This window comes from Ovis canadensis, chromosome 21, assembly GCF_042477335.2.
Source record: "Ovis canadensis isolate MfBH-ARS-UI-01 breed Bighorn chromosome 21, ARS-UI_OviCan_v2, whole genome shotgun sequence".
Lineage (NCBI taxonomy): Eukaryota > Metazoa > Chordata > Mammalia > Artiodactyla > Bovidae > Ovis > Ovis canadensis.
In genome coordinates this window covers 60355451-60373861 of record NC_091265.1, presented here as the reverse complement: position 1 = coordinate 60373861, position 18411 = coordinate 60355451, and the positions used below count along the sequence as shown (strand labels likewise).

At 53.7% G+C, this 18411-nt stretch overlaps 2 protein-coding genes across 2 annotated transcripts; one reads left to right on the top strand and one right to left on the bottom strand.

Moving 5' to 3' along the window:
- The first annotated feature begins 3003 nt into the window (after positions 1–3003).
- CATSPER1 (cation channel sperm associated 1) lies at positions 3004–11120 on the top strand. The gene is made up of 13 exons (XM_069565375.1): positions 3004–3256; positions 3346–3522; positions 4388–4600; positions 5353–5466; positions 5611–5767; positions 6017–6108; positions 6253–6396; positions 6566–6629; positions 6781–6853; positions 6992–7049; positions 9153–9228; positions 10822–10936; positions 11094–11120. Exons 1-13 carry the CDS (start codon positions 3004–3006, stop codon positions 11118–11120), a joined length of 1563 nt encoding a protein of 520 aa, XP_069421476.1.
- A 2552-nt stretch (positions 11121–13672) lies between these two features.
- On the bottom strand, positions 13673–17287 carry CST6 (cystatin E/M). The gene is made up of 3 exons (XM_069566308.1): positions 14837–17287; positions 14211–14336; positions 13673–13883 (listed from the first exon to the last, which is right to left on the bottom strand). The coding sequence occupies exons 1-3, from the start codon at positions 15266–15268 to the stop codon at positions 13800–13802; spliced, it is 642 nt and encodes a 213-aa protein (XP_069422409.1). The 5' UTR covers positions 15269–17287; the 3' UTR covers positions 13673–13799.
- Between the last annotated feature and the right edge of the window lie 1124 nt (positions 17288–18411).

Here is an 18411-nt window from a genome sequence, read left to right as displayed (position 1 = left end):
TTAATATAACAAATGTGGTTATAAAAGACGATCTGTTTGCTTTGTGATACCATAGATAAAAACTAGCACGTTTATTTGTCAAATGGCTGTAATTTGTAAATTCTTTCCAATTTTGCTACAGCCAGGGCTACATTTGTAAATTGTAATTTTTCATCACTAAGCCTGCCAGATTTGTCTACAGTTCTAAGCTCCTCCTCTTTCACTTCACATCTCATAATGAAACATCACCACTTTGAATCACTAGACGCCTTTGTAAAACACAAACGCTAATAAGATATAAAAAGGCATCATAATAACTAAACAGGAAACTCGCAAAAAAATATTACATCATTCTGAAATTCACTTCTAACCTATCTAATTCATGTTTTACATTCTTCATATCAACAGCAAAGTGGCAGCGAAGCCGCTGTGTGTGCTAAGTCTCTCAGTTGGGTCCAAATCTTTGCAACCCCATGGACTGTAGCCCACCAGTTTCCTTTGTCCATGGGGATTCTCCAGGCAGGAATACTGGCGTGGGTTGCCATGCACTCCTCCAGGGGACCTTCCCAACCCAGGGATCGAACCAGCTCTCCGGCATTGCAGGCGGATTTTTTACGTCTGCGCTACCAGGGAAGCCCAAGAATACTGGAATGGGAAGGAATACCGCGAAGTCATGGGAAAAAATATTTCTTTAGAAAAAAATTTCCTCTGATATTTTTAACTGCAATGCCTGGCTTGCGGAATCTAGGTTCCCTGGCCAGGGATCGAAGCAGCACCAGGTGCAGTGGAAGCGAAGAGTCCTAACCTTTGGATCGCCAGGGAAGTCCCTCCTCTCGTTCTCTACCACATCAGAAAGTGTGTTTGCGCCCCTAAGTCAGTCAGCCGTGCGTAAGGGGGAGGTACCCCGAAGGACAAGGGTGTGGTCATCCATCTTCACCTCCTCCTCTCCAGGCAACAGCATGTTCACATGTGATGGACAGACTTGTTATCTCATGCTGAAAACTGAACAAGGCCCCACCCACTGAGCACTGCAGCCGGGGCTGAACAACCCCTCACAAATGAGTTCCAAGGCTGCTCCATTAGGGTCCATCCCTGAAACCGCTGGCATCGCACAGCACACAAGGTTCAAAAATAACACATTTCTTTTTCTCTTCACAAAACAGAATCCCTAACCTAGAAACATCTCAAGTGAATTCTGTGGTTTTGCAGAACTCAGAAATCTCTGCCTTGAACTATCACTCCTGTCTGCTGGTTGATGCACAGTCCAGCCCAAAAGAAGCGTGGAAATACCTGCGCCCACATCCTGGGCCTTAAATTGAAGACCCGGAAGTTGTTGCACTGCTTCCGCTCTCACTCTTTGGCCACGCTTAGATGCAAGGCACACTGGGAAATGTCTCTATTTGGGAGAACGTACCGGGAGGAAGAGGAGAATGGAACTGTGAAATAACTGTCCTATTAAAAACTCTTTCCTTGTCTGCGGCTGGCAGCAGACACTGAGCCCCGTGAGGACCATATCTCATCGCTGGGCCCTTGGTACCCAATGGCACTATGAACTTAGCTGTGACCAAGCACTGAGGAAACAGCTCTAGTCAAAGTGGGAACCTGAAAGTTCCAGAAGAGCTGCGCTGGTCATGAATGAATTCTGGTGGATTTCAGCAGGAAGGCAGGACAGCATGGTGGAAAGTTTGGAATGAGTGCTGACTTCGTAAGTTCTTATTTATTGAGCAGTTTGTTTATACTCTTTGAGCCGCATTTCCAAATTGGGATAAAACAAAATGGGCATAATATTATCCATCCTGTGGAGTTATTGTGAGGATTATATTTAAAATGCATAAAGCTGGTCTTCAATAAATATTGGCTGTTAGTTTAATTTTAGTAATAACCCAAGAGGGACACTTCCGCTACTGTCAGCCATCGAGACAAGGATGACAATGCTAATTACCATTTGTTGTGCTATTAGTATAAGCTTTACATATCTTAACTTTTTTGACCCTATGAGGTAGGTGTTATTATCCCCATTTTATAGAAGAACAAACAAAGGAAGATTAAGCAACTAGACCAAGGTCACATACCTGTTTACAGTGGAAGTGGGCAGTTTGAACCTCAGAGCCAGTACCAAAAAGAGCCCTTCCTGGATAACTGGATAGCCCTTCCTGGGAACTGGACCATCTGGCTTCTTAAAGTTATTTTTTCCAGTAACAGATTTAAAGCAACTGCTGGGCCTCTGATGTCACCCTGAAATTCTTTGCCCAGCTTTGCCATTGACCTACTGGGTCACCTTGGGCCAGTCCCTTCCCCTTCTTGACCTCAGTTTCCTCCTTTTACAATGAAGAGTTGGACACAATGATCTTTGATCCTGAACTATAGCTCAGAAGGAGGCATTTGGGAATTAGGCCTGAGTAGAGGTCTGCCTATGACATCATAGAGGGGAGAATTCCATAAGAAGTCAAGCTTTCAAAAAAAAAAAAAAAAAGAAGTCAAGCTTTCCTAGAAGCCCCAGTGTGACGGCTTAGGTGATTAGGCGAGACACGTTATCCAGGAAGGAAGGGCTCTTTCCTCATTCCAGGGTTCCCAGCATAGTCTCAGATCAATCTTCCATGTCTGCAAAGGCTCAAAATGAAGCAGACACTGATGACTCAGATGCGTTGTCTCACATTGGCTCATCAACCCCATACCATAGGCCAGGCCATGGTGGAGTCCACCACCATCACCAAGGTGCATCCTATCACCATGGGGAGTCCCACCATCATGGCTTATCCCATCATCGTGGTGGACCTCACCACCCTGAAGAATTCCAAGACTTCCATGACAGTGTCTTCTCCCACCCTGCCCACCGCTCCTATCACTCCGCCAATCGTGGTGAGTCCCAGCATCATGGTGTAGACCACCGCTCCACATCCCTTTCCCAGGATCCTTCCCGTGACACTCTCATCTCCCGCCAATCCTATGGTTTTGACAGTGAGCACCACTATGGTAGCAGGAGACACCATGGGAGGTCCCACCAACACAGGGAACCCAACCACCATGGTGGGTTTCACCACCACGCTCAGGTTCCTGACTACAGTGGGCTCCATCGCCAAAGTGAGTCTCACCACCATAAAGACTCCACCCACTCTAGTAGCCGCTCCCACCTCAGTGAGGCCTATCACCATGGTGAGCACCACCGCAGAAGGCCTACCTCCACGATGTCCTACCACCATGGCGAACGCCACCGCAGGGAGCACCAGCACGGCACACATCCTCATGATTACCCGCACCGAGATCAGCACCATGGGGAGTACCGTCATGGAAGCTCCCAGCTCCTTGGCTCATACACGCCCCACACCGTGACCTTAGGCTCCCTCAGCTCTGCCTATTCTCGTCCAGCGGTTTTCCAGCACAGCAAGCCAGACCGAAAGAGCTCAGCCTTCACCTTGGCTGGTTCCCTTAGTACAGTGAACTCACACCCTTCCGAGACCTCCAACAAAGTCTATCCTCAGGACTCCTCTTCCAAAACCTCGGAAAGCTGCCCTGAAGAAGACGAGCACGTTCAGAAGCACAAAGGTGCGTCTCAAGCGCGCCCCTCACCCCCAACTCCAGCTGCCTGGCCCAGGTTCCAGACCTGAGTCAGGCCTGGCACGTCCTTCACAAGGCTTGCTCTCCCCTGCAGGTGTAGTCCATTGGCTCTTCATGCGCCTGACCTGGAATTAGGCACCTCTTCAGGCATCAATTGTTGGTTCATTCAGTCACTGTCTTCTTCATTCTCATGCTCACCTCTCAAATGTTTCCTGTTATTGAATGTGAAAGCTGGTGTAGGTCAGTTATCCAACCAAACCCAGACTGCCCAGTGAAGGGGTCCATCACCTGGATCAGAACATTGACTACTGTGGATTCTGTTTGTCCACATTTCGCCCACTAAACTGTGACCTTCTTGAGGACAGAGGGAAGAACCAGTGCCTGAATGAGGGCCTGGTTGGAGGGCACGGAGGACCTTGCCTGTTAGCATATAATCCCCGCCAAATTGTTCCCTAGTAGTTCAGTAGACATGGCATTAGCTTCTTGAACAAGAAGCAAGGGATTTGTGTCTGTTTGTGGAAGAGAAGGCGGTCAAGAGGGGGAAGCTATGTCGGAAGCATCTTGTAGGGAGAGGCCGAGGTTACCAAGAGGATGGGGTGGCGAGGAAGACTGGGTCTTCCACGTGTAAGCTGCCATATGAGTAAAAAGTGTGGAGTGTAAGAGCCTGGGCCCCTGAAATATGCTCAAATCCCAAGCAGACGGGCACCCGCAGGGCAGGGTCAAGCCCTGGTTTCTGTACCAGCGCAGGACAAGCATGCCAGCCCTGAGTGAGCTCACGGCAGGCAGGCCTGGGAGGGTGCCCAGATCCCTGGGTTCCTTGCCCCAAGAACTTGCCTTTCTGGCCCCCTTACAGTTGTCCGAGCCCCGCGGGCCCACAAGAAGGTGCACTCTTCGGACTTGTTGTGTTGGTTGTGGGAAAAATTAAGCCAGCTCATTTGGGGTCTTCGGAGAATGCTCAGGAAACTGGTTGACTCCCTGGCCTTTGAAACCTTCATCATCTTCATCGTCTGCCTCAACACCATCATGCTTGTGGCTCAGACCTTCGCTGAAGTCGAGGTCCGGGGTGGTAAGAGACAGGGAGCCCTGTTCATGTAGAGAAAGCCGTTGATGTTGTTCCGGGCCTCCTGTGAGCCTGACCAAGTTCCGGGTGATTTAAACAACTTAGCCCATCTGATCCTCACCCTGGGAGGTGGGCGACATTGTCCAGCAGTTAGAGTGAGGCTCAGCGAGTTTTGCTGAAGTCAACCAGACTGCCAGAGACAGGAGGGTCTTCTAAGCTTGAGCGTGTGCTGTTTGTGACTATAGCCACCAGATGGCGCATCAGCTCCAAGTACGTTGATTTGCGCAAGAAGGATGCCCAGAACCCATGTCCGCTGGACGGGTCAGGAGGCCCTGGAGGCCAGGAGGCCCTGGAGGGAGGAGGCTGGGAAAGCTGGGAAGACCGTCCCTAAAACTCCAGGGAGCAGAGTGAAGGAAAGGACCTGCCACAGGACCCATAAACTAAGGAGAGAAGAAGAGTGGGCTGATGTTTCTTGCAAGCAGTTTAAGGCTCCCTTGGAAGCCCTTTACTATGTGAAATGCATTTAATGCTCATGAAAATTCTATCAGGCAGACTGTTATATCACCATTTCATAGATGAGGAAAGTGAGGCACAGAGCAGTTGAGACACACAGCCATTGGACAGAGCCAGCTTCTCCCTAAATGGCTGCTTGCAAGTGAGGTTCCAGCGAGGAGGAGGAGGCAAGGGCTGGGCTGCTGGGGGCAGGGGTGGGCCTAAGCGAGGGCTCCTTCCTCCCTCCCCACCCCATGTCCTCACAGAGTGGTACTTCATGGCCTTCGACTACATCTTCCTCTCCATCTACATTGTGGAAGCTGTGCTCAAAATCATTGCTCTGGGCCTCGCATATTTTTTGGACCCCTGGAACAATCTGGGTGGGTAGAGATGGGGCCTGTGTGTGTGTGTGTAGCAGGAGCCCTTGAACTGCCCCGAGGTGACAAAAGCAGGGGGTGTTGGTCCTGGGAGGGCTGTGGGCCTGGGCAGCAGTCTGTGACACCCGGGCACCCCTGTGTCTGCAGATTTCTTCATCATGGTCGTGGGTGTGCTGGACTTCGTGCTCATACAGGTCAACTCTTCCTCCACACGCGCGATCCACAACCAACGCATCTTCCGCATCTTCAGGGTCTTTAAGACCCTGCGAGCGTTGCGGGCGATCCGAGTCCTTCGGAGGCTCAGGTTAGCAGGACCACAGCTGCCCACGACAAGGCTGTAGATTTCCAGAATGCTTTTCTGATGAGTCTCCTGCCTTTCACTAGGCTCAGTCTCTAATTTTCCAGAGAGGGGCTGGGACCCTCTGCAAAGTAACTAGCAAACCAGGGATCTACCGCCTGAGTCATCAGCAGTCTGAAATCTGTCATCTTCTTTGGTTTCTGGGCACAGACCCACACCCCACTGACACAAGCCTGTCTCAAACTATGCCCACAGATTCCTGACCAGCCTCCAGGAAGTGACCGGGACCCTGGCCCGGTCCTTGCCGTCCATCACCGCCATCCTCATCCTCATGTTTACCTGCCTCTGTATCCGTGTCATGGGGCTGGGTGGGAGCATGAGGTGCTGTCATGGACAGAGTGGCGAGGTGGAATCAGAAGTTGGGGGCGGTGAGGGGAGAGGAAGAGGTGGGGAGAGGACCCCGTGAGCCAGGTTTGGTCCTCAACAGCCAGTCCTGTTCTCTGTGGTGCTCCGGGCACTGTTCCACTACTCTGACCCCAAACGCTTCCAGAACATCTTCACCACCATCTTCACGCTCTTCACCATGCTCACCCTGGACGACTGGTCCCTCATCTACCTGGACAGCCGGGCCCAGGGTAGGGCGGGCCTCAGGTTGGGTGGAGGGCAGGGGCTGTCTGGGTGGGCAGACCCTGAGGGCTCAGTTATCCCATCTGCCAAGTGGGGCTTCTGAGCCATGCTGGCCAGGGTGTGGTGAGGACTGGCAAGGGACTCAAAGCTCAAAGGAGCCCACCCTGTCTCTTCCAGGCGCCTGGTACATCATCCCCATTCTCATGATCTATATCATCATCCAGTACTTCATCTTCCTCAAGTGAGTACCCGCCACCCTGCACGCCCCAGCTTTACTACCCGCAACCTCACCCCAGGGGCACCTTCTGCTCCCCTCTCACTATGGTTTTGCCACCACAAACCCAGAGGAGGGTGCAGTCTCGCCTCCAGCCCCCTCCTGTCTCTTGCCCCAGCCTGGTGATTGCTGTCCTGGTGGATAACTTCCAGATGGCGCTGCTCAAAGGCCTGGAGAAAGTGAAGCAGGAGGTAGTGAGGGGATGCAGCGAGTGGATCCATTAGGAAGACACAGGGAGGGGGCACAGAAGCTGCAGGGAAGGGTGGAGGGTACTCCAGGACAGGCAGACATGGGGCTCTGGCAGAATGGAAGCCTCTTCTTTGCAGAAGGCAGCCGAGCTCCATGAAGAACTGTTGGATGACTCGGTGACGAAGCTCATGGAAGCAGGTACCAGCACCCACTTCTAACCCACTTCTTCCCTGACGGACAGAGAGTGCCAGGACCAACTTTACTTATTTATTTATTTTTGGCCACACTGGGTGGTTTGCAAGATCTCAGTTTCCTGACCAGGTATCAAACCCAGGTCCCAGGAGTGAAAGCACCAAGTCCTAACCAATGGACCACCAGGGAATTCTTTTGGCCTAGCTTTAAGAGTCTTGGAATCTGAGACTCAGGAGAATGTTCAGAGCTTAGAACTTTGGTCCAAAGAACTCCATGACCATCTGCCACACTGATAGTCAATTCTTGAAAGACCCATTTGCAAAACAACTAACTAGCCATGTTCAGTTCAGTCTCTCAGTCGTGTTCAACTCTTTGCAGCCCCACGGACTGCAGCACGCCAGGCCTCCCTGTCCATCACCAGCTCCCAAAGCTTACTCAAACTCATGTTCATTGAGTCGGTGATGCCATCCAACTGTCTCATCCTCTGTCGTCCCCTTCTCCTCCTGCCCTCAATCTTCCCCAGCATCAGGGTCTTTTTCAGTGAGTCAGTTTTCTGCATCAGGTGGCCAAAGTATTGGAGTTTCAGCTTCAGCATCAGTCCTTCCAGTGAATATTCAGGACTGATCTCCTTTAGGATGGACTGGTTGGATCTCCTTGCAGTCCAAGGGACTCTCAAGAGTCTTCTCCAACACCACAATTCAAAAGTATCAATTCTTTGGCGCTCAGCTTTCTTTATAGTCCAGCTCTTACATCCATACATGATTACTGGAAAAACTGTAGCTTTGACTAGACAGACTTTTGTTGGCAAAGTAATGTCTCTGCTTTTTAATATGCTGTCTGAGTTGGTCATAACTTTTCTTACAAGGAGCAAGCATCTTTTAATTTCATGGCTTCAGTCACCACCTGCAGTGGTTTTGGAGCCACCCCCCCCCCCAAATAAAGACTGTCACTGCTTCCATGTATGGAAGGAGATCAGCCCTGGGATTTCTTTGGAGGGAATGATGCTGAAGCTGAAACTCCAGTACTTTGGCCACCTTATGCGAAGAGTTGACTCATTGGAAAAGACTCTGATGCTGGGAGGGATTGGGGGCAGGAGGAGAAGGGGACAACAGAGGATAAGATGGCTGGATGGCATCACTGACTCAATGGACGTGAGTCTGGGGGCAGGAGGAGAAGGGGACAACAGAGGATAAGATGGCTGGATGGCATCACTGACTCGATGGACGTGAGTCTGGGAGTTGGTGATGGACAGGGAGGCCTGGGGTCACAAAGAGTCAGACTGAGCGACTGAACTGAGCTGAACTGAACTGCTTCCATTGTTTCCCCATCTATTTGCCATGAGGTGATGGATCCAGATGCCATGACCTTAGTTTTTTGGATGTTGAGTTTTTAGCCAACTTTTTCACTCTCCTCTTTCACTTTCATCAAGAGGCTCTTTAGTTCTTCTTTGCTTTCTGCCATAAGGGTGGTGTTATCTGGATATCTGAGGTTATTGATATTTCTCCTGGAAATCTCTGAGATCTAGCCACATAACGATTCACCGAACATTCATTTCTGTTAATAATGTACAAAGTTTATAGCAGTTGGACTTATATGAGATGACTTCAACTGTCCTTGAGGCTTTTGTCAAGGTGTTATACACACTTGTCCAGAGTCACTCAAAGAGGATCGAGAGTCTATAAAAATGAAGTTTCCTGTACATGTTCATTTTTACACATCTGACTTTCTGGGTGAACAGATTTTGAGCCAATGGCTTTGCCTCCTGCTGAAAGATGTTCAGAACTTCAGAATCTGAACTCCGGAATCCCACTCCTAGGATCATCAACACCAAAGGATTAAAGACCCTCAAGTGTCACCTGGCCCCTCACCTGCCCTCTCCATCTTGGGCACTCAATGCAAAAAAAAAGCTTAAAACAAAAAGAGGAATTAATTGTCTCAGATACTTAGTAACTTGTCTTCAGCTGAAAACAAGGCAGGAGAAGAAGGGGACAATTCCCTGACCAGGGATCGAACCCGTGTCCCCTGCATTGGAAGGTGGATTCTTAACCACTAGACCCAGGGAAGTCTCCAGGCAGCAGCTTGACTTCCCCCTTCTTTCTCTACATCCAGAGCCTAAAGAGGTGCTAAGTGAACACACTATACAGAAGCAGCTCATTGAGAAAAAGTTTGGAGCCATGACTGAGAAGTAAGGAGATGCAAAGGGAGGGGAGGTGTCAGGTCTGAGGGGAGAGGCCTGGGGGCCGACTGGGCCCGGACAGCTGGGGATTTGTGGCTGTGCTCATGGCAGGGGTCCTTGGCAGACTTCTGGCGCTCAGGAGAGCCTTCTCCCGGAAAGCCAGGCCTGCCCCACCTCGTCCAGACTGGCTTCAAACCAGCCTTCCAGGCTCTTCTCTGCTGCTAGCAGAGCTCGAGCCCCAAGCTCTCTGATCACGGCACCCCTCACCGCCCTGGCCCATCCTGGCTTTATGCACAGCACAGCACACACATGTCCACCTTCAGGCCTTTGCCCGCCCTGTTCTCTCTGCTGGGATGTTCTCTGGCTGCCAACAGCAGGCATAGGTGATCAACAGCTGGAAGAACTGACATCCAGTCCTGCTCATTTCACCTCCTGGCTGCTCTCCCAGCTGCCCTCCGCCCTCCACATCCCAGCTCCTCAGCCCCTAGCGTGGGCTGGGACTTGACTCCTCTGTGATATTTTCTTTGGGGGTTTTTCAGCCTCCAAACTCTTCCCCACTGGCCCACCCTCGCCTCCACTGAGAGTGGTCTTTGTTTTTGTTGCTGTTTTGCCTGTTGGTTTTAATCTTTCTTCCTTCTACTTTCTTTTTATTTACTTAGCGATCTTTGTTGTTGTTTTTTTTTTAAGTTTTGGCTTTTCCTGCCTTCTCTGAGTTTGCAGCCTTATAAGGGCTCCTGCCTCCCTTCTCTTAAGGTCAGGGCACCTCACTCTGACCTTCCCTGAGTGTCTTCATCTTGAATTCATCCATCCTCTAAAAACTCCTTCCTTGAAGCCTGCCTGGTCCTCAGGACACTCCCTACTGTTCACAGATCTGGGCGCGCTGGGAACTCTGTCTATGCTTAGCAAACCCTCAAAGTGTCTTTCAAGCTCAGCCCAGTGCTGCTTCCTCCAGATATCTTTCCTGATACCGGGTCAGGTTTTCCTCCTCTGGGTCCCGCAGTGCCCTGTGTTTACACTTGTCACCAGTGTAAACACCCTTGGCGTGCCTTCTTGGCTGTCACAGACGGAGCTGCTTGTGGCAGGAGCTGCTTCTCTTTTGTTTCTGTGTCCTCCAAGCACCATGCGATGTTCCACGATTTCAGTGTTGTTTGATGGCTGGACTGATGAGGCACGCTGGCAGTGAAGGAGTTAATAAATGGGTAGTGGGTGGGGGTGGGGCCAGGGAAGAGCAGGTGGATGGAGAGATAGGTGAGAGAGGGAAAGGGTGGGATGGTCCCATGGGTGAGTCAAGGGATAGATAGCCAGGCGAGTGTGCCAGTAGGTGGCTGAGTGGGTGCATGAGTCAGGGTGGGGTAGGTTGGACGGATGCAGGGGCAGGTGGTTGGGAGGTAAACAATCGTCAGAACTCTCCATGGTCCAGGCAGATGATGGGGCTGCAGGGTATATGTGGAAAAGGAGATACACCATGGAGGGCCCACACAGAAAAGGGCGGGCTGTGGCTGAAAATGGAGGCATAGGGTGCTGTGAGTGCGGGGGTTGAGGGGTGCGGAGGCACTCTGGGGGCTAGATGGCCCAGCTTTGCCCCCTCTCCACCGCCCTCAGGCAGCTGGAGACCCTGTTCCACTTCCTGCAGCTGGTGGCTGGCGTGGAGCATTACCAGCTGAAATTCCGCTCCCAGGCCGCTGTCATCGATGAGATTGTGGACACCACATTCGAGGTGAACCAGGCAGGACCTGGGAGGAGCCAGGTGGAGAGGATGGGGCACTGGAAGGCTAGGCTTCGGGTGCTTGTGCCCGGAAGTGGCCCGAGTGAGAAAAGTGTAGGCCTCCCGGAAGCAGAGGCTGGCGCCATCACTTCCCACCCCTCCCCCACAGGCTGGAGAAGAGGACTTCAGGAAGTGACCCCCAGAGAGGCAGCCTGGGTCCAGACTTCAGCCTCTGGCTGGCTGTCCACCAACTCCGGCCAAGTCCCCATATCCGCTGGAAAGATCACTGGGCCTGCGGGGGTGGGGGGAGGCGGCCAACAGAGTTTTAAAATCCCAGGTGGCTCTGTGTCCTCACCGGCTCGGCCGAAGCACAAGGGAACCTGTGTGCACGCATGCACGTGTAGCCTGGAGCATGTATACACGGGAGTGTTCTGGGTGACAGGCTTGTCCTTGGATCCCTTCCTGCCCCACTGGGGCCTGGCATCCTGGCTGGGCCTGGCATCCTGGCTGGGCCTGGCAGGGCCTTAACAGCAGCCGGGGGCAGGTTGGGGGGGTGATGTGGAAAGTGGACCAGGCTCAGTGATGGACGGAGAGTGGGCAGTCACCCTGCTTCTGGGAGGGAGCCCGGTCTGGCCCAGGAGATGGGAGAACAGGTTAGAACAGCGCATGGTTGTCAAGAGCCCAAGGGACCCGGAGGCTCCTGGAATGAGGGCTCAGAGCCCAGGAACTCGGGCCTACCGGCACCCTCAGCATCCAGTATCAGGGTGCCAACTCGCTGGGGATAGCCTGAGCCCAGAAGGCAGAGGTCATCACCACACCCTGCCCTGCCTGGGGTCAGGCTAAAGAGCCTCGGGGAGGGGAGAGGAGGGAGGCTGTTCAAGTCCTCCCGGCCTTGGGGTGGGGATGGGGCAGGGTGTGTGTGGCAGGGACAAGCCTCTGGTAGAGGAAAGCGAGGAATGAGCGCCCCTGTAGGATGCTCAGGTTGGCAGTGGGCACCAAGCGCTAAGTCCCACTCATGTCCAGCCAGAGGGAGTTCTCCCACCACCCACCACACCCACCTTACCTCTAGCAGAGTGAAGCTGGAGGGAATCAGGGACAGAAGCCCAGAGCAGGGGCTGAGCGGTGGCCATTTCCCTCTCCACCCCGTCTACGTCCAGTCTGGACCAGACAGTGGCCATGTCTCTGGGCCCCAGAGAGAAGCAGCGCGTCTCCTCCCAGGCCCCAGCCCAGCCGAGAGGACAGACGGACTGTGCGGAGGAAACGCCCACCAGGGACTTGGGCACAGATTCCAGGGGTAGAGAGACCACTGGCCTCACCTCACCGCACGACCTCACACATTCATTCAGCATTTCCTGCCCCTGAGTCCATGCCAGCCATGCAGGAGGTTCCTGCTTGCTGGCACCTGGGAGCCAGCCAGCAGCAGAATGACCGCAGCTGCCATATCTAACAGGCTTGAGTTTGCCCTACAACCCTCGGTCCCGTCAGACTCAGCTCCTCAGGCCCACTGCCACCCCATTCAGCCTCCGAGGGCTCGAGGAGCACGACCTGGGAGCTGGGGCTGTTCCTTGTTAAGTCCCAGCATCGGGCAGGAAGCCAGCCAGGCAGGAGCGGGCGTGAGGCCTGGCCGGGCTGCAGGCAGGGGCTGCCAGGTGCTCCCCATGGCCACCCTGCCCGCCCGCCTGGGGCCTGGTGGGGCCCACCCTCTGAGCTCCCTCAGGATCTGGTTCCCGCCCATCCTGTCCTAGACACGCACAGGTGTGCATCCGGGCATCTGAGAGACAGCTCCAGCCGGGGCCTGTGGGTCTGCGTTTGGGGGGCTGTGTATACATTCCAGGTTGTCCTCAGTGTGAGGCTGTTGTTCCCATGTTTGTGTTTGTGCTTCTGGGTTGCTTGGTCTCATGTGTGTGTGTGTGTGTGCGTGTGTGTGTGTGTGTGTGTGTCTGTGGGTCTGGGAGCGATCTGAGGATCCGTGGTGGGTGGGTGTGTCTGTGCTTCTGGGTTGCTAGGTCTGATGCGTGTGTGTGTGTGTCTGTGTGTCTGGAGTCTTGAGAAGTTCTGGATGCGTGTGTGCCTCTTGTGTAGTGAGTGTTAATTCCAGCCACAGACTCAGGTGTGCAAAACATGTTCCAACTCTATTTCTTTAAAGGACATTAAACCGCATCTGTCCCCTCACCCCTTCTATGGACAGCGGATTTGACCTCACTCCCCTGGGGGCTCCCTGCCAGCCCCTTCCAGGGGTCTTGCTCAGGACAGAGGGTGGGGGAGTCCTCCTGGCATGGGGCCCACAGTGTGTGTGTCTTGGCCAGCAGGGGCTCTGCCATCTCTGGGCCACATGCTGGTCTAAGAATCTCAGGGGATGAGAGCTCAGTGCTCTGGGGCGGCGCGGGCTAAACCCCCAAGCGCCGCTCTGAGCGGTCCCGGCGGCTGAGAGGGAACAGGGCTCAGGCGCCCCTCAGCCTCCCCTGGCTGCTGTCTCCTTCCTGTCCTGGGGCATCATCTCTCTCCTGCGACTTTGTCTCCCCACCCATAACTTGGCAAACTCTGGGAGTCTCTGGAGGTTTGTTCCTCTGTCTGTGATGCTGGGATATTTGGGGGACTCCAAATTTGGGAGCTGAACTTTGCACCCTTAGCATCTTCTGGGCTGAGATGGCAGAGGCCGAGCGTGGGGTGGTGTGGGCACCCTGTTGGCTGGAGCGGGGTTGCTGGGAGTGGGAGTGGGGCATGAGAGAGGGACTCAGAAGAGACCAATGCCAGAAGCAGTGCTAGCAATTTATTGCCATAGATATGGTCCAAGGAACTGACATGCCCTCCACCCATGCGCCCAGTCCTCCCCAGCCTCATTGGCTCCCTCTCTCCCCTAAGCCCACAGGGGTCTCTACAGGGACACACAGTCATGCTTTAGAAGCTGGGAGGAGTTCTTCCAGGGAACCACAAGGATCTCAAAGTCACAGCGCAGCTTCTGCAGAGAGAAGGATGAAAAAGGTGGGGTGAGCCCAGGCCCCAGGCCACCACCTCCCAACAGCCCTGTGCCTGTGACACTCTGGGATGCAAGAAGGAACAGCGAATTAGATGGTCAGGACCACCAGACCCCAGACCTTCCCAGCCAACCCCAGCCTCCCACCCCGCCAAGTCCAGGGGAAGCCCCAGTCTGCTCCTCTCTGCACCCTCACCCTAGCCTCAGGGCTGAGTCAGCCAGACATCAGCCCAGCCAGCCAGACCAGTTCAGGCTGGGCAACCTGAGGGCCTGGCTGCTGGGCTGATGCCTAACTGGGGACACAGCTGTTACCTCCTGCTGTGCTTCTGCGGCCAGGGGGCAGGTGGTGAGGTCTACGTGGTCTCCAGCCACGGCACTCTTCCGGCAGGCCGTGCTCTCCATGTCCACGGTCAGGTAGTACTTGATGCCCGCAACCAGCTGGGGCAGAGGTGGGCACAGGTCAGGGGTGCCTGGAGACGACCCTTGACCTGGACCTCTCACCTCCCTCCGTGTCCTCTCATTACCCATCACCTTCCCCTGGGCCTAACCAGCACACGGCCTTTGGATTCAGACCTGGGACCGAAAGGCAGGGAGAGGGCAGCAGGGAGTTCTGGTGGGGGTCCCTGGTGAGGTGGGCAGAGCCTGGGCCAGACAGTAGCCTGAGACTCAAGTCCACACAGCTGCCCCTTCTCCCTCACCCCACCACACCCCAATCCGCCTTTCAGGACAAGGCCGATTCAGGGTTGAACCTTACTTGAAATTCAGAGATTCTGCTCCGCATGGACTTTTGACGTTAACTGGATTTTGAAAACTGTTGTGTTAAGATGCCACCCTGATTACTCTTAGTCGCCCCTCCATCTGGGGCCCGGCTGGGGCCGCTGTCGCCTCCCCGCGCTGTTGGCGCCGCCCCTTCCCCGGCCCCGCCCAGCCGCCCGCACCTGGCTTTGCGCCCGGAGGATGGTGATGTCACGGTAGTAGTAGTCGCTGTTGCTGCCCATGTTGTAGTTGGCCACGGCCGCCTGCGCCGCCTTCTGCACCTGCGGGTCGCTGGGCGACAGCTCCTGCAGTTCTCCGACCTTGCGGTCCCCCGGCCGGGCCCGGGCGTCGCGGGGCAGCACCAGGAGGCAGAGTGCGAACAAGGCCAGGGCCATCGGCAGTAGGAGGCTAGGACGCGCCATGGCCATCGGTGTCGGTATCTGACCGCGGCCGGCGCCGCTTTTATGGGCTCCTCGGCCCGCCTGGCCCCGCCCGCCGCTCGCCGCGCGCCCCCGCAGGCGGGGAGGGATCCACCCAGCCTGGTTGGTCCACACGTGAGGCCGCCTGCGGGGTGCCGAGGAGGACAGCGGGCAGGCCCGAGCACACCTGGGCATCACCACCACGCTGCTTGCCCTCCAGGCACACCTGGTTGGGGAGGGCAAGGACTGCGACAGCTCCTAGCCACAAGTGCCACCACAGGGGCAGTTCACAGAGACCCATCCCATATGAGAAACCCACAACAGCTACTAGCAAGCTCTTAACTATCTCCAATGGTAGTCTTGGAGAAGTTACTTAACCCTCATTGCCTCAGTTTCCTCCTCTGTGAAATGGGTTGCTTCGAGGGTTCAATAAGTGCTTAGGGGAGGCCAGGTGCTATATAAACAGCAGGTAAGCAGGAGTCCTTACTGCCCTGAGCCGGGCACTGTTTAACCCTCATGACCAGCATGAGGTAGGGATCAGTGAGCAAGGGTTCCATTTTACAGAGGAGTAAACAGGACACAGAGTAAACAACTGATTTTGCCCAAGAACACAGGCTGGTAACTAGTAAATGGTGACACTGGCTTTTGAGCCCAGGCAGGCGCTGGTCGTATAGGATCCGCCTGCCAACGCAGGAGACGTAAGAGATGAAAGTTCAATCCCTGGGTCGGGAAGATCCCCTGGAATATGAAATGGCAACCCGCTCCAGTATTCTTGCCAGGAAAATCCCATGGACAGAGGAGGCTGGCGGGCTACAGTCCGTGGGGTCACATAGAGCTGGACACGACTGAGCGCACGCGCGCGCGCGCGCACACACACACACACACACACACACACACGAGACACAGTCTAACTCAAATCTGTGTTCTCAGTCCAGAGGGAGCCCAAAAGATAGCTGGCCAGGAGTGTGGGTGGTCCCAGCTCTGCCATTTACTGCCTGGGGGCCTTCCAGCAAGCCCTTTGACCTCTGGGAGCCTCAGTCCTCACCTGAAGAAAGGTGACAACTCTTGTCTTCTAAGGTCTTGCTAATTATAAGGGCCTGAAACTGGGTCACTCATAGGTAAACTGGGCATATGTTGGAAGTACCAGCAAAACAAGGCTGTGATTTTTAACTTTTTGGCCACACCCTGCATGTGGGATCTTATTTACCAGACCAGGGATAGAATGCACATCTCCCTTTGGAAGGGCGTCTTAACCACTGGACCGAGATGGCGGAGGAATAGGACAGGGAGACCACTTTCTCCCCCACAAATTCATCGAAAGAACACTTGAGCATCGAGCAAATTCCACAGATGCTAGCAGAGGACATTAGGCACCCAGAAAAACCACTAGACCAGTAGGAAAGTCCCAGGGCTATGATTTCTGGGGGGAATAATCTGACACAATATAAAAAGCAGCACTGAAGTAGTCAACACAGGAAAAGTTTGACATGTTTTAGAATTTTCTACAATTAATGTTTTAAGAATTTAGGGTGCGTGCTTAGTGGCTTCAGACTTTTTGAGATCCTATGGACTGTAGCCCACCAGGCTCCTCTGTCCATGGGATTCTCCAGGCAAGAATTCTGGAATGGGTTGCTATGCCCCTCTCCAGAGGATCTTCCCAAGCCAGGGATCAAACCAGCATCTCCTGCGTCTCCTTTATTGTAGGCAGATTCTTTACCGCTGAGCTACTGGGGAAGCCAAGTGCAAGGCAGTTTGTACTTTTAATCACTTGTTGTGGTGGGGAGGGTGTTTTTTGCTCTGGGGACACCAATCTTTAGTGCTTCAGGGCTGCTGAGGATCTTACCTGGGGCTTGGGAGGGGTGGTGGTTTTCAGTAAGCAACAAAGTGTTGGGGCTTAATAAGTGGCAGCTATTATTGTGATGAATATTATGAGTAAGCATCCAAGATTCCCTGATCTCAACCCCAATTCCCAGACCCACAGAATCCCGAGGTCAGGAAAGGCAGGGATTTCTCCCAGGGAGACCAGGACCAGCATGTAGTCACTGCCCAGTCCAGATGCTGCCCCACACCCTCAGCACAGCTGTGAAAAACAATCTTGGGATGCCAAGGAATAGTCACAAGTTTGTTGTGGGCTCAGGTGTCTGCCTTAAAGGGACAGACCACTTATGGAGTCCAAGCTCCCTCTGCTCGCCACATGACAGGGCAGTGAATCCCAGAGACAAGGTGCTGAGGCAAGGGATACAACTGTATTTGGAGAGCTGGCTGACGGAGAAGATGGCAGACTAATGTCTCAAAATGACCATGCTGTTGGGGTCTGGATGCCAGGCTCGTTTATAGAACCTGAGGGAGAAGCAATGAGGAACTAAAAAGTCAAAAGGCCCAGCAGAGAGAGGAGGTAAAGTAAAAAGGGCTTTCAGTCTTGCAAAACATCTCCAGGAGGGCCAGCATTCGGAAGGGACGTGTTAATCCCCTTTTTGTAGTCATTCACAGAGGGACAGAGTCAGATTCTCTATGAGCTGAACAAAGGCACTTTAGTTTCACAGTCAGGCAGAGGGCCAGGGTCCTTTGAGGCAGACCATTATGTCCTGGCTTCCCAGGTGGCTCTGACAGTAAAGAATTCACCTACAATGCAGAAGCCTGGCGTTCAATTCCTGGATCAGGAAGATCCCCCAGAGAAGGGAATGGCTATCCATTCCAGTATTCTTGCCTGGAGAATTCCCTGGGCAGAAGAGCCTGGTGGGCTAAAGTTCAGGGGGTCGCAAAGAGTCAGACATGACTCAGTGACTAACACAACACATAAGAACAGCAGGAAGAGTCTAAAAAACAGTTCCAATGTGGAGTGAAAACTGGTTCTTCTCTGCAACAGACCCATTTGTGCAAGAGCTGGGGAGAGCTTGGCTTGATGAGGAGGCCAAGGCCAGGCAGGAGCCAGGCCAAGAGAGCCTGGCCGTGGGGGAGTAAGAGGCCCAGGCTGCAGCACACGCTGGGAGAGGTGGGGAGGCAGCCCAAGCGGCCAGGCACCTCCTTGGGTTCCTCTAGGCCTGCGCTCCTGCCACTGGGAACTCAGCTGCAGCTGCACTTAAATCTGCACCAGCTCCCCGGGAAGCTAGCCAAGGGCCAGTGTCCCCAGCTCACTTGTCCCTACCCTGCCATTCCTTTGTGCTGACACCAACAAATCTTTTGCACACCAACCTAACAATTTCCAAAGACTTTTCACCAGCTGGTCTATTCTCACAAACACCCGAGTTAGTAAGTACCATCATTTTGCAGGTGAATACAGTTGTTCAGAGGTCAGGACAGCCGAAGACCCTGGACCCAATCAGAGTAACATTAGAAAC